This window comes from Conger conger, chromosome 10 (assembly GCF_963514075.1).
Source record: "Conger conger chromosome 10, fConCon1.1, whole genome shotgun sequence".
In the NCBI taxonomy this organism is placed as follows: domain Eukaryota; kingdom Metazoa; phylum Chordata; class Actinopteri; order Anguilliformes; family Congridae; genus Conger; species Conger conger.
The window spans coordinates 28023814-28039542 of NC_083769.1; the positions used below are offsets into that span (position 1 = coordinate 28023814).

General features: G+C 46.7%; 1 protein-coding gene across 1 annotated transcript in view; it reads left to right on the forward strand.

Moving 5' to 3' along the window:
- Positions 1-14661, forward strand: part of eefsec (eukaryotic elongation factor, selenocysteine-tRNA-specific) — a 21192-nt gene extending 6531 nt beyond the window's left edge. Inside the window, exons 5-7 of the mRNA XM_061258135.1 lie at positions 714-1412; positions 8088-8244; positions 13304-14661. Coding sequence (XP_061114119.1) covers positions 714-1412; positions 8088-8244; positions 13304-13482 — 1035 coding nt within the window. The 3' untranslated portion in view covers positions 13483-14661. The remainder of the gene's footprint in view (positions 1-713; positions 1413-8087; positions 8245-13303) is intronic.
- Positions 14662-15729: the final 1068 nt, after the last annotated feature.

Consider the following 15729-nt stretch of genomic DNA (forward strand, 5'->3'; position numbering starts at 1 on the left):
ATTGCAGTGATGTGTGGGTTCTTCTGAGCATTTCTCACCAGGCCTCGGGCCATTCTTTCTGAAATCTTTCTTGGTCTTCCAGACCTTGTCTTGACTTAAACTGTTCCATTCATCTTCCGTTTTCAAATAATATTTCTGACAGTGAAAATAGGTAGTTTAAGAGTTTTTGTAGCCTTCTCCTTCTTGGTGGAAATGAACCATCTTCATTCTGAAATCTTTTGACAACTGTTTAGAGGAACCCATGGTTGTTAACACCAGACTGAATAACCACTGCAGATACTTTAGAAGGCATGGAAGAGAACCACCATATCAACCTACCTATGGCCACCAATTGATGTACAAATCTGCTGTATCACTCCCTCCTTACTTCACCGAAATAGTCAGATGTATACAAATGTATATTTAATCCCTGTTTAACACATTGTTGTACCACCGGAAAGAAAACAATTACTGAAAAGGGAGACTTGCAAACACACACTTGTGAATTTGGAGGACTGTTCAGTCTAATGGAAAAGCAGTGCAAATTAATTGTTCTCATTGTTTCCTTGTAAATGAACATGAACAATACAGGAAATTAATAGTTTTTATGAAAACATAATGTACAGCAGTATATGAGGTAATAGTTGTACTTTCTTTGTGATAAAATTATGCACCATGAGTGTGTAACCCAACTGGGCCCCATGTACAGTGAACGTGTCTGTTTGGCCCCCCAGGTGACTCGGAAGGTGAAGTCGGTGCAGATGTTCCGGCAGCCTGTGGGCTCGGCCATGCAGGGGGACCGGGTGGGCGTGTGCGTGACCCAGTTTGACCCAAAGCTGCTGGAGCGGGGCGTGGTGTGCACCCCGGGCTCCCTGCGCACCCTGTACGCCGGCCTCATCTCTGTCCGCAAGATCGGCTACTTCCGGGGCGCGCTGGCCACGCGGAGCAAGTTCCACATCACCGTGGGTCACGAGACCGTCATGGCCAAGGTCTCCTTCTTTGGGCTGCCCCCCTCCAGCTCAGCAGCCAATAACAACAGCCCCTCAGATCAGAGCCCAGCTCAGTCATCTGCTGACCCCCCCTCTACAGAAACGAGCCACGCCCAACCCTCCGACTCAACCTCCCCAGACAAAACCTTCTCCTTTGACAGGGAGTACATGTACCAGGAGGAGTATGTGATTGGCCAACCAGGGATGGGGGAGGGGCCTGACCCAGAGCAGTGGGCTCTGCTGGAGTTTGAGAGGCCTGTGACCTGTCCCACCTTCTGCCTGGTGATTGGTTCGAAGCTGGACACGGACATCCACGCCAATACCTGCAGGCTGGCCTTCCAGGGGCAGCTGCTGGAAGGGTTTGAGGACAAGGGCTACGCGGAGAGCGCCCTCCCTAGGCTCCGTGTGTTCAAGACCAAGCAGAGGGAGGGTCAGGTGGAGCGGGTGAGTGGCTGGGTGTTGTGTGGGAGGGTCAGGTCGGTGGGTGTGTGGCTGGGTGCTGGGTGGGAGGGTTAGGTGGAGCGGGTGAGTCGCTGGGTGGTGTGTGGGAGGGTCAGGTGGAGCGGGTGAGCGGCTGGGTGTTGTGTGTGAGGGTCAGGTCAGTGGGTGAGTGGCTGGGGGTTGTGTGGGAGGGTCAGGTCAGTGGGTGAGTGGCTGGGTGTTGTGTGGGAGGGTCAGGTCAGTGGGTGAGTGGCTGGGTGTTGTGTGGGAGGGTCAGGTCAGTGGGTGAGTGGCTGGGTGTTGTGTGGGAGGGTCAGGTCAGTGGGTGAGTGGCTGGGTGCTGTGGGAGGGTCAGGTGGAGCGGGTGAGTGGCTGGGTGTTGTGTGGGAGGGTCAGGTCAGTGGGTGAGTGGTTGGGTGTGTGGGACAGTCAGGTCAGTGGGTGAGTGGCTGGGTGTTGTGTGGGAGGGTCAGGTCAGTGGGTGAGTGGTTGGGTGTGTGGGAGGGTCAGGTGGAGGGGGTGAGCGGCTGGCTGGGTGGGGTAAAGGGAGGGTTACTGCAGGAGCAGGCTGAACTAGTGTCTCCCATAGCACAGCGGTGCACAGTCCTGGTTCTAGAGAGCTGTGCTGGTTCTCATTTTGATCAGCTAAAACGGCAGATTTACACAATTTACACAATTAACACATTAACTGGTTTCCTGAATCTGAGTGAGTTGCTGATTTTAGGGTGAAAACAGACCCTGTGGCTCTTTACGATCAGGGCTGGCCCACCTGATATAGTGATTCTAATAAAATCTAATGCTCCATTTCATCCCTCTGGGAGATCATTTCCACTGTCAGATGAGAAAGTATCACTACAATAGAGGAAACGCTCTCATCAATTACAGCGGACATGACCTTGAAACATGTTAAGTGTGCAAATATACTAAACTGTCAGTGCTAACCTCTTGTCCTCAAGGGCCACCATTTAGTAGGCTTTAGATGTGAGATGTTTCAGTTTCAAACTTCAAAGAACCAGAAACGGGCTTGAATGTAATCGAAGTAACTAATTGAATTAATTAGAGCTCAGAGCCAATGAAATATTCACACCTTCAGGAGAGATGCTGTGGCTCTTTTGTAACAGTGGGTTCTAACTCGCATTCGCTGAGTATTGACTGTGTACAGGAGCTCATATTAAATAGCAGACAGAGGAGATGTGTAAATTTCATTTCTGTGGACACCCAGCTTTACAAAGGATGGCACCCAGGTTAAAGGAGAACTCAGGCAAAAACAAATTAGTGATGTAATCGTCCTGCTGTCTGTATCTGAAATCATACTTTGGTATTGTGGAACTGGAGCACATAGTTAATGTTTATGTCACCACCATAAGTTGTTCAGATTTTTCTGATCCTAAAATTATCTGGAAAGCTCATCTTGTGTTCTAACCCTACTCTGACCCTGTCCTGATAAAATACAGATCAGTGCATCTGTCTACTCCCTGTACACAATTTGAGGAAGAGCTTTGGTTTGGGATTACTGGGCTCTGAATGTGCAGTTTATAGACTGATAAACATAAGGCATAATGCTTCCAGTGAACTCAAATGGTCATGGGCACTGTTTTTCGGAGGTGCTTTGTGATGACTGCAGCCACTTAGATTACTTGAGGGAGAAAAGGGTGTTTTGACTTGCAGGTTACATGTTGTGAGAAGGTGAGGTGACTTAAGGGACACGCAGCAGCCTGTTGACGGCTAACAATGGCAGCCTGCCGAGACGTTTTGTCCGACCAAACATTTCGGTTGGAGGGATGTTTATTTTTTCGCTATCAGAGTTTGTATGCCCCTCTTTATACTCGCTCCACTTCCCTCATCCCTTCATCTTCCCCCTTTACCTCGGAGGGCTTGACCCCCACCCCCCCCACGGCTTGTCATGTTTTTGTCCTTGTTTGAATTTTTGGCATTTCTGCTGCCGGTGGTGCATGTTGGTGGGACTGAGGCTCCATTGTGTGCGCGCGTGTGGGAGCGGCATGCGGGCGCTTGGCGTGTGCTGCTCCGTGACACGCGTGTGGCCCCTGACGCCCGCCCGTCTGTCTGATGCCGGCGCTGTTCGGTCACACCTGACTGACGCAGCAATCGCCCACGCTCTGCAGGCATGCGCTCTCTCCCTCCCCCTCCTCCTCTCCCCCCCGTCTGCCGCTCTTTCCTTCGCTCCTTCTCTACGTTCTTGCTCTTTCGCCCTCTTTTCACGTGTTCTGTTCTTTTTTTTTTCGGCCTCCTCTTTCTCTCGTTCTCTCCCCGGCGTCTTCCACGCGGTGTCTTTTCCCCAGCAGGGCCTTTGCTGGCGTGTTCGGTCTGGCTGTCGCCCTCTTTCGTTCCCTCTCTTGTGTTTCCTCCCTCTGCATATTGAAAAGATGTAAAGGCTAATAAGGAAGAGAGCTTATTTCATCGCGAGCTGGAGCTAATGGCGCAGTGTTATAAAGAGAGTTGATTGGATTGGGTTATGAAGTGCTATTTCAAGGCAGTGAAAAGTGTCACCGAATGTGACTGATAAACTATGCCTAAGCCTCAATTACTCGTGTCTGTAATGTATATTAACTTATTTAAGCCTTACACGTCATGGATCCTCTCTACGTCCTATTTCATATACGTTTGGAAAATGTTAACAGGCATGCAGCTACTGGATATCAACATTTTTAGCTGAATACACTTTAGCAGTAGAAAGACAAAAATAAAGGCTTGGACAGAAATGTTTTTAGTATTATCTTGCCAGACTGTATTATTCCATGTGCAGTATAATGTGTCAGATGGCTAACTATTTGATCATGGGAAGATAGTTGGGATACTTTACAGTAAATAAGGAAACTACTGCAGTAAATAAGTAAACTAAATAAGGACTAGGAACTACATTTTTTATATTATTACGGAGTGCAGATTGTGATAGGCGGCATGGCATTTTTCATCACACACTCTCCACCTGCTCCTCATGACAGAGAAAAGTGAAAGTGAGCCAGCTTGCCCCTTTGGACAGTTACTGTTGAAGTGTCTTTTGTGCCCAAGCTAATTGTGCTGCCACTAAATCCATCATTCAGCACCAAGATGGTATGTATATGGTAGGCTGTGATGCATGCCTTCCTGTCTTTCGGCTGAAAAGGGAAGAAAACAAAGTATTAAAGCAATAAATTTGAGCCATGCAATGCTTATTGCTGAGCTTGTGTCTTGATAATCTGCCATCTTGTTTTTCAGTAACATAGCATTCTTTGTTTACTACATTCTTGGCAGTAACTCGGTGTGCTCTGCTGTACACAAACTATGAATGTAAATATTTCGATTTAATAACCACTTTTTGCTCATTCCGTACAACACATTATATTTGTTTTAGTGGGGAGTTTGTTTTTTCAAAGTTTTTTCAGTTGAATCTTTGTCCACATGACATACACCTATTCCTTTACAGATGTAATGTAAATATGTATTTTCTGTATGCAATATGTTTGTAGTATTGATATGGTATTCATGAGTCTCATAGCCTGTGAGGCAGTCACAGGGTGCTTCCTCACGTCTGAAATCCCTTTACAACCCGAGCCCAACCGCTCTGAAATGAGGGAAATATTCGCTCCTCTTTTAAAATGGAGAAGCTGAAGTCAGCTAATAAAAATCGTCACCTTTCCCCCCCCCCATTCGTTTTCATATTGTCCGACTGTGAGCAGGGTATTTTAAATGTGGTCTCAGACATGGGGAAAAGGCAGTGGGCTAAACTGTAGGCATATGATTGGGAGTGTACTAGGCCTTGCCTTGGCTCTGATTGGGAGTGTACTAGGCCTTGCCTTGGCTCTGATTGGGAGTGTACTAGGCCTTGCCTTGGCTCTGATTGGGAGTGTACTAGGCCTTGCCTTGGCTCTGATTGGGAGTGTACTAGGCCTTGCCTTGGCTCTGATTGGGAGTGTACTAGGCCTTGCCTTGGCTCTGATTGGGAGTGTACTAGGCCTTGCCTTGGCTCTGATTGGGAGTGTACTAGGCCTTGCCTTGGCTCTGATTGGGAGTGTACTAGGCCTTGCCTTGGCTCTGATTGGGAGTGTACTAGGCCTTGCCTTGGCTCGGCAGTGGGCTGTGTGCTATGCTGGAGATCAGTTGGCAGTCAAGAAGTCCTGGGGTGGCCTGTGGTGTAGTGGTTAAGGTATATGACTGGGACCCGCAAGGTCGGCAGTTTGATTCCCGGTGTAGCCACAATAAGATCCGCACAGCCATTGGGCCCTTGAGCGAGGCCCTTAACCCTGCATTGCTCCAGGGGAGGATTGTCTCCTGCTTAGTCTAATCAACTGTATGTCGCTCTGGATAAGAGCGTCTGCCAAATGCCAATAATGTAATGTAATGTAAAAGTCCAACATAAAGGTTACCTAGATCTGTTCTCTGAAAAATAAAAGTGTAATTTACCATTACATTTTATTTTAATGGTAGATTAGAACTTTAAATAAATGTCACGTTCTATAGAAAATGTTTACAAAATGTATTGGAATTAAAAAGTGTTTGGCCTGAACTGTATCGACCAAGTGAGTGACCCTTCAAAGACTGGTGTACATTGTAGTGCTTCCAGCCAAAAGCCATTCCTTGGTTTTATTTTTTCCTTAGAGCAACCCATGGTGTCTTTAGTTTCAGCGCAGATACTGAACTTAGTGGGGGGAAAATGAAAAAAGTTCACTAGAAGTTCATCGTGTAGGGCTAAAGCAAAGTCTGTGTGTTCAATCCTGACTAGGGGCGAGAGTTCAAGTGTGGGTAGAGTTTTCTTTAGAATAAGCGCAGCTTTCATTGTAAGAGGCACCTGGGGCTGTTGACTGCAGCTTAGCAGTGACTGAGCGCTGACCCTGACTTTGACCTCACTGTGTGGGGTCAGGCGGCATCGCGTGATGTCACTCCACGCACGGGGTCCTCGGGGAATAAGGAAGTCGTGTCCTTTCCCAAATTTCTGCTGCTGTTTTGGAACGGGGGGGGGGGGGGTGAGTGGACGTCTCGCATTCTTCACATTTTTACAGTTCGAGAGGCTTCGGCGTCGCCGTCGCGCCAGTTTGTTTATTTTTTTATGCAGAAAGAGCTGATGCCTTATCAGCCCAGCCCCTGTGCGGTGTACAGCGTACAGCTCAGCGTCACGTAGGGCACGAGGGGAGGGGCCGGTCTTTATCAGCCCTGTGAGCGGGTGAGAGGGAATTCTAGATGAAGATAAGGAGAGCAAACAAACAAAAACCAGAAAAGAGCACAAGCAAAGGAGAATGCAGACAGACAGACAGACAGACAGACTGCAGACATGGAGGAATGCCGCAGGGCTGGGTGGAGGTCTTGGTCGGACCGCTCACATCACTCTGAGGGCAGAACCTCTATGACTCACCCAGCACACCCTGGGCCCAGCATATACCTCCAGCAGCGCAAAGTTAGCCTTCCCCCCCAAGTAGTGTATAGTGTGGGGTAGTGTCCTGTCACTCTTTATTTGGTCTGAACATAATGTGCATTGTCCGTCATGTAACGAATGTAAGCATATGAACATATGTTTCCCCCCCCCCTTTGTTTTGTTAGGCTAAATGTTAAACTTTTTACTTTTTTTAAACTGCCAGTTTGTTGAGTAATAAATTAGCTGAACAGAATGTGTTTGAAAATGAAAGCAACCTAGACATGCACTCGTGATGAAGACATTTTTTGGGTCCCTTTGTTTTCTTATTTTGACCCAAACAAAAATACCTAAATAACCTAGATGCCTTGACATTCAGCCAGTCCACAGCCTGTGAAAATATGTCCCTGTACATGATGTGCTTAGAACGCCTTGTTAATGAGGGAGGTCAGAGGAGAATGGCCAGACTGGTCGAAGCTGACAGGAAGGTGACAGTAACACAAATAAACACACATTGCAACAGTGGTATGCGGAACAGCATCTCTGAACACATATTGCATAAAACCAATAGAAAAAAGACCAATAGAAAAAGTCTAATAACTAACTCATAAAGTGTGTACATTAATATTAAAGAGTGTATATTAATATTAGTTGTGGTATTCTAATAATATAGTATAACTAATAATATTCTAGCAAGATGGCAGATAGCCTCTGAGCAGATCGTTTCTGCCACAAACGTACCATTGAAATGTTTATAGCTGGCTAAGCTAATTGTTGCTTACTCTCCAGCTGCCTCACATGTCAGGCTCATAGCCGTACAGTGCTACTGGCCAGACAGCATTGACACAGATTGAGATTAGTCTGCCCTTCTGGCGACACACTTTGCCAATTAACCAATGGCCAGTTTCTACTTCAGCTGCAAATCATGATCTCGTGATGGGGCTCCAGTTGAAGGCAGTGATTCAAGCCAACAAATATTACCATCCAGCTGCCACTGACTTATAACATAATGCAGGCGAAAATTCCCCAGAACTAATCTGATTGCAGGAAACCAGTCTCACAAACTGGGTCTCCCCTTTCTAGACGCTCTAGAGATAAACATGCGGGATTGAGAGCGACTAGCAAGTAATACTTTTTAATGCCCTCTTTATTTCTGTTTCACTACCTTCAAAAACTAGAGATGCTGACCCTCGCTCATGACCCCAGCAAAACTGCAGTCTTACAGTGGTTACATAAGTCATGACAAAATTGTTTGGCATTTTGGGAAATGGAGGTAATGAATTGAAGTTTGTAATCGTCCAGTGTAGTCAAATCTTTCTTCTTTCTCTGATCAGGTGACGGATGACTATACTGTGATTGGCCGTAATCTCTTCAAGAAGGAGACCAACTTGCAGCTGTTTGTGGGGTTAAAGGTCCGGCTCTCGACCGGTGAAGAAGGGGTCATCGAGGGCGGCTTTGGACAGAGCGGGAAGTTCAAGATCAGAGTGCTCGGTGAGATCTGTGTGTCTGTTGGAAATAATTAATTGCTACTATATATATATCTCTTTTCAGTCATGATGGACATATTACTCTTTTACGACAGTTACGCACTGTGTGTTAACAATAACATAAAACTAGAGCCACCGACTTTATCTAATGAAGTCTGACTGTGGTATTGTCAAATAAGATTTGGCGCATTTTCCTGTGTAAGTTTTCAGTATGATCCTATTTCACATTCAAGTAGCACAAGCAGTGTCACAAGCCAAAATCTTCAGTGTCAATCCAGCGTCCGCCCCTGCTCCAGTCACATACCTTTTCCTTTCCACCGGCGTTATTGTGTTCGTTCTGCTCTCCTCCCCTCTCCACCTGATTCAGTTGTGGGTAACAGGATGTGGTGGCGGCAGCAGGCCCGGAATCCCAAGGAACATTCCGCCCGTTCTGCTGGGGGGTTTTCTCGTTCCGGGGGAAGTCTGCTGAGTGTTTATTTTACCTTATGTCCCTCTGTGTACGGGGGTGGGAAAACCCCGTAGGATGTAGGGAACACTCCTGTTCAGAGGTCTCCAGGCCTCCCTCAGGAGATTCCTGACCCCTCCATATCCATACCCAAGGGACGCCTCGAGGAACAAGGAACGGCTACACTGTTCTCAGAGTGCACCACCTCATAACACCGTTGCTTATAGAAGAAGCATTGATTAACAATGATAATAACCGTGGAACAAATGGTTGCTCTGAAGCTGTAGACATAGCGTTGGTTAATGTGGGTTCCTGTGTAAATTGTACACTGTGTGCCTATAGACAGCAGGCCACCTATGAGAAATGGGGGGTGTAGTATTTAGGCCAGAAGTGGGGGGTCCTAATGATGAAGAGAGGCAGCTATAATGTTCTGTTGAAGCCAAACACCCCCAGCCCCGGCCCATCCAACACACGCATGCACAGTCAGCCCACAACTTCCTGAGAGGAACTGCAGCCTGCAGTCAGGGTGTGGTCTAAGCATTGGGGTGCGGGGCCACAATTACCTACTGCAGGGAGAGCTGGTGAACTGGGAGGGGGGTGGTTTGTGGACTGGCTATTTTGTTTTTAGGGTGGTCTCTCACGCTCACGCTCACACCCACACACACACACACACACACACACACTACAGACACGCTACACAGAGACACACACACTACACGGCACAGTACAGACGCATTACAGACACACACACACTACGGACACACTACACACGGTCACACACACATTACAGGCACAGTACAGACGCAGTACAGACACACACACACACACGCACCCTACACACACACACAGCATGAAGGTACTCATGGAATAAGCCTCTGAGCAGCTCTGAAGCCCACTGGCCCCCATGCCTGCCTCCTTATCCAGTTCTGAGGAATCGGCCCTGGCAGGGGCAGCTGTACGTGCCCCTCTCTGTATCTGACAGTGTGGTGGCCGTGTCTGTTTGTCTCACAGATGCCCTGCTCTGCACTACACAACACGTCCACCCCCTCTCCCTCCCGTGTGGCCTGCTGGGTCTCTCGCCCTCCTGTGACCCTGCTCTGTTTGTTTTCTCTTCTTCCCGTCCACATTCCTTTTCTAGCTTCCATAGCCGCTTCTCCCAGGCACAAGATCAAAGGTGCTGTAGCACAGAGAGAGTGAGAGAGAGGTGAAAAGAGAGGTAGAGAGAGATAGAGGGGGAAGAGAGGCAGAAAGAGAGAGAGGCTGGGCTGAGAGATGGAGAGGGGCAGAGAGAGTGGGGAGGGAGGAGCTCATCGCTGGGCTTTTGAAGAAGACTCTCCCCTCCCCTCCCTTCCTCTGCCTGCCCCTGTTTGGTCCACACAGACTCCACTGTCCCACTGCGTCCCCCCCCCACCCCCCCCCGTGGCTAACCCCAGACTCATCCCACACGAGGCCCTGGGCTCAGCAGCCTGGCACCAGACAGTTATTCTAGCCCCCAGGCATCCACTCTACTGTAGGTCACAGGAGAAGATGGGGGAGGTTGAGAGCTCTCATATTATTTAATGTGCTCATTACTGTTAAAGATACATGACTGTGCGAGCAGAGTTTCTGGGTCTTCAGCGGCTCGGCCCAGAGTGCTGGTCTTCAGTGTGCTTGTTTTGTACAGTAATTGAAATGACAGTTTTATGACAATGAAAGTGTTTGTTTCCCCCTCAGTGTGGTTTCATGTAATAAAATAACTGCTAATTAATTTGAAGATCTCTAAAGACAGAAGAGTCACAAAGGCTAATTCTCTCAGCCTGCCTCCCATAATGCTCTACAAAGACTCTGTTGTTTCATGATTTTCTCTTTTCCTTTTTTTCATGTTCAGATATCTTTCCCTGCTCCCCCTCCATAGTCCCGTGCTTGTAAAAAAAAACAAAGTGGGGGAGGGGGGGGGGTCACTGTTTTTAAAAATGAATTACGGTTTTATTTTATTTTTGTTTGAAGCGGTTGAAAAAAAGGGAGGCGAGCGCTCTGATTGAATTAAATTTCCTCTTTGTAAACGTTGACCGGAGCTTTTGACGGCGTTCTCGGCCCCGTTTTAATTAAGCTTTTGCGTAACGGAACAAGGAGGGAGACAAAGACGACGTTAAAAGAGAGATGCTTTTACGAAGGGGTTTTGTGTTTGTGTGCGGGCCTGGTGTCTGTGTGTGTGCAATTTCTTTTTCTGTGCAATGCGCCTTTTTATTTATCGCCGGCTTTAAGCTGCTCTTTGAGGGATTAGCGACTAGCGTTGGGAGCGTGCTGAGGATTGTGCCATACAGGTAGGGATTGCTCAGCCCCGGACCCCCTGTCCTAGTGCTTAGCTCCCTGCTGTAGTGTGTGACCCTGCACTTCAGCTAGGGGCCGGCTCCACTGTCCTGTCTGCAGAGGGGCCTTCTCCCACACTCCCATGCTGTAGTCATGCCTAATGGATTACACTTTCATTCAGCCGTTCAGCAAATGCTCTTATCCTGAATGATGCAGATAGTTACATGTCAGACTGCGTCCTGAATATGCTTGGTTTATATTTCTATGTGTATGGGTGTCTGTGCACGTATGTATGGTTTTGCGGGGACATGAAGTCTATATATATATGTTTATATTTGCGAGGCCATGGAGAATGTATTTGTATTTGTTCACGTATATTCAGGCATTTTGTGTGTGTGTGTGTGTGTGTGTGTGTGTTTGAGGACCTGGATATTGTATAGTTGTGAGGGAATGAAGTGTACGTGTGTGTGTGTGTGTGTGTGTGTGTGTGTGTGTGTATTTGAGGACCTGAATATTGTATAGTTGTGAGGGAATGAAGTGTACGTGTGTGTATGTATGTGTACGTGTGTGTGTGTGTGTGTGTGTGTGTGTTTGAGGACCTGGATATTGTATAGTTGTGAGGGAATGAAGTGTACATGTGTGTGTGTGTGTTTGAGGACCTGAATATTGTATAGTTGTGAGGGAATGAAGTGTACGTGTGTGTGTGTGTGTGTGTGTGTGTGTGTTTGAGGACCTGGATATTATATAATTGTGAGGGAATGAAGTGTGTGTGTGTGTGTGTGGACCTGGATATTGTATAGTTGTGAGGGAGTGAAGTGTACGTGTGTACGTGTGTACGTGTGTACGTGTGTACGTGTGTACGTGTGTACGTGTGTATGTGTGTATGTGTGTGTGTGTGTTTGTGTGTGTGTGTGTGTGAGGACACAGACTGTGCTTATGAGGGCATGAAGAGTGCACAGGCAGATATTTCCCTGTGCACAGTCTGCTGATCCTGTAGTCATAACACTGCTGTACGCACTCATACAGACGCTCACGCTGATTGGTCGGTGCTTGTCTCCGCTGGCGCCTTGCGTCCTGGGCCCGGCCCAGTCTGTGACACACTGATGAGGTCCGATGGGGCAACACCCTTTCACAAGCAGAATCATAAAAAAACAAACAAAGCGCATGGTGAACAGGAAAATCCCAGGTCTTTATGAAACTGCTGCGGCACATGGGGCATTCAAATTCAGGACCTTTCCCATAACAATGGCTACTTCACTGCTCCACCAATGAGAGGAATTCTTATGTATTCACGGCCAGCAGGTTTACATTTTTTATTTGTGACCTCAAAATCATATTCTGTTTGTGAAATACTACATACCAATTTTTGGTTGAAAATATATTGTGCTGATGGTCTTGAATTCCGAAAATATTATGTTATTGTGGCCAATTTATCCCAAATCTCCCAACTGATATGTGCATTATCTAAATGGTAAATGGTAAATGGCAGGCATTTATATAGCGCCTTTATCCAAAGCGCTGTACAATTGATGCTTCTCCATTCACCCATTCATACACACACTCACACACCGACGGCGATTGGCTGCCATGCAAGGCCCCGACCAGCTCGTCAGGAGCATTTGTGGGGTTAGGTGTCTTGCTCAGGGACACTTCGACACAGCCCAGGCGGGGGATCGAACCGGCAACCCTCCGACTGCCAGACGACTGCTCTTACTGCCTGAGCCATGTTGCCCCATGTCTACTTATTTTTGTTCATTTATCAATATCAGTTTTTGTGTAGGAGCATATTCTACAGGTATGTAAATTATTTGGTTAAAATGGGCTTTTTTTGTAAAGCATGTTTCCACCAATAATCAAACCCAACTATTTGTTACACATCTGACATTCACTTTTTGAATTTATGATGTGCTGTACCAGTGGTCCGTGTGAAAATGGCTGCATCAAACAGACACAATCTAGTCAGGATCCTGCGGTTTTGTCCCTGAAACTTCCAGCTCCCCTCCCTCCCTCAGCAGTATGGATCAAATTCAGTGTAGAACCCTGATCCTGTGATAACTGAGCTTGCCTTCATAGAACAATTTTGGGAAAATGCAGTTCACAAACATATTTGGACTGTTCTGTGCCTTTCTTTATCTTCTATGACCAATTGCTGGATGTTATGGGAGACTGCATACTATGACAGCATATTTTTATTGTATGTTATATGTACATATGGAATTATCTTTTATATAAATGTACATATGTGTTTGTCCCTTCCAATTAATCAGTGTGTTATTGTGTGTCTGGTGTATGTTTTGTGTAACCTTCCCTCTTCCCTTGTCTTGGACAGAGGGGCTCGGCGCAGAGGCTAAGCAGCTCCTCTCCTCCACCTCCAAGAAGAAAACAAAAGGTGGCAACAAGACGGAACCAGTCAAAGAGGAGGCCAAGACCGACTCCCAGCCAATCAGCATCAGCCTCAGCTTCAAGAGATATGTCTTTGACCCCCATAAAAAGATGGTGCAGTCCTGACTCTCAGAGTTTTTGGAGCCAGTGACCAGAAGCGGTTGAGACAATGCAACAGGAAAGGGGGAGGCTTCTGGAAAAACGGCACGGGTGCCAACACCAAAGATAGACATATAGTAGCTGTGCCCGAGAAAATGAATAACCTTACACCACTGTATGAACTGAGTCTTAATTACTGCAGATTGGATTAAAATGCAGACAGGGATAATTTCCAAGGGCACAAATTAAGAGGCAAGAGAGCTTTCTCAGTCTTCCAGTAAACCCCCACAAGCCTGGGCTCTGACAGTATCCTGGATGTTTGGGCTGAGCAGGCAGGGAGCCTCCCGGCTGCGTCCCTGTACGTTTCCCCCTTACTGCAGGCGTCTGCCAAGGCCATGCTCTGTTTCAAGTGCTGCATTAACCAGCTCTTTCAGTGTCCACCAAATTCCCCACTTATTTTTGGAGCACAGCCACTCAGTTTTAGTCCTGGCACATATCTGTACGCATATGAATTTCCCCATCCCTTTTTATCTGAGCAGTTTTGGCCCCTCGGTTACTGACATGGTCACCCCCATTTGCTCAAGGTTAATCCTGTGCTCTTTTCGTCATTACGCTCAAACTTTATCTATTGGCTGCTTTGGATACATTTATAGCTTTCCATTTTTGCAGTTTTCTTTCTTGGATTTCTTTTCCAGAAGCCTTTTCGATGGGTTTTTCAGAAGTGAATGCTTGCAGGCTAAGCTGCAGAACATCAGAAAAGGCCTTCCTGTGATTGACACATGATAACCTGTGGTGTGATACAGTCGTGATTGACACTTAGAGATGGGCACAGTGATGTAATCATAGCTGACATGTAGCGATGAGCGAGTAATAATATTGTGAATGACACTGGGCATCGTGCAGTGAGTGATATCTGAGTATATGCAGGCTGATGTAACAGTGAATGACATATAAGAGCTTCAGACCTGTGGTTGAATCAGCGATGCAATTGGCTGGGTGAGAGTGCAAAAAAAAAACATACTGCGGCATTGTTTTCCCCGGGCAGATCTAATCTCTCACCCAGTACATTTCTGTCTCTCCTCTCTTCAGTCAGAGCCCACAGTTATCCTAGCCTGCCTGCAGCTGCATTGCTCTTCAACTTCCAGCTTTTTTTGGGGCTCTTTTCAGGCTGTTGCAATGGTAATGACAATAAACACAGTAAATTCCTGTTGAATTCAAAACTTTTGTTTGAAATGAAAGCCATACTTTGCCCCCTCTTCATTCACAGTGTCCTGGGCGGGCAGGTCTATGTCTGTTGCCGTAGACGTACATGTAGAGATGCTACTGTTTGTGGGGTAGATGCCACACAGCAACTGTTCCTGGTCCCTCTCAATGGTTGCACCGCCCTATCCAGTTTCACTAATAGACAAGACCTGGAGGAGGAGGGCTGATTCTGCTCCTCTGTTCCTCTCTCATCCTCGGTGACAGCCACCACACAGCAAATGTATCGGATGTACCTGGAGGAACAGGTAAACAGGTGTTCCCACCAGTGATGCCAATGGTTCCCTGCTGTATCGAGATACTGACTTATTTACTTTTAAAACCGCTCTCCTTGTAACATAAGTTTTATTACTGAATATCCATTACTCCATTACATTACTTCTTAACCTAATGAATGTAGACTGCATAGCATCCTTAATGGTTCATGGTCTGTGATGTATAAGCTTTGTGTCCAGATGTCCCCATGCACCACACGTCACTGTATATGAGAATATATGGCGTATTCACTAAGCAGGTGTGTTGACCATATGTAGTGATGGAGAGACTGCGTTAACTAAATGTGTGTGGTGTGTATTCCACAGTTTGCCTATGAAGCCCTTCAGTCATTCACCACTCGGACAATTACACGGAAATGAGCCTTTTAGCTCAAAAATGTAAGGGCCCTCGTGTATTAGCCAGCCCAGACAGGATGATATCTCTTTTATGGGATAAACTATTACACACGCTAGTCTTGTCAGATGCATGCTGTAGAATATGCTATATGATGTAAATTTCCCCTGGTCATAAAACTATTATTTAATGTGGTAGATGGAAATGAATTTGAAAACCAACATCAGAGGACATAAAGTTATGCCCCTTTGTAGTATAGTAATAATTTAGGTCCCCAGCTCCATACCATGTTATTTTTTCATAAGACAGGTTCAATTTCCTAAATGTCTACTTGGTATAACTGTGAATGCAGTTATACAGTATACTGGGTTTACATACTGTATTAGTGGGAGTGCATACAGCTGT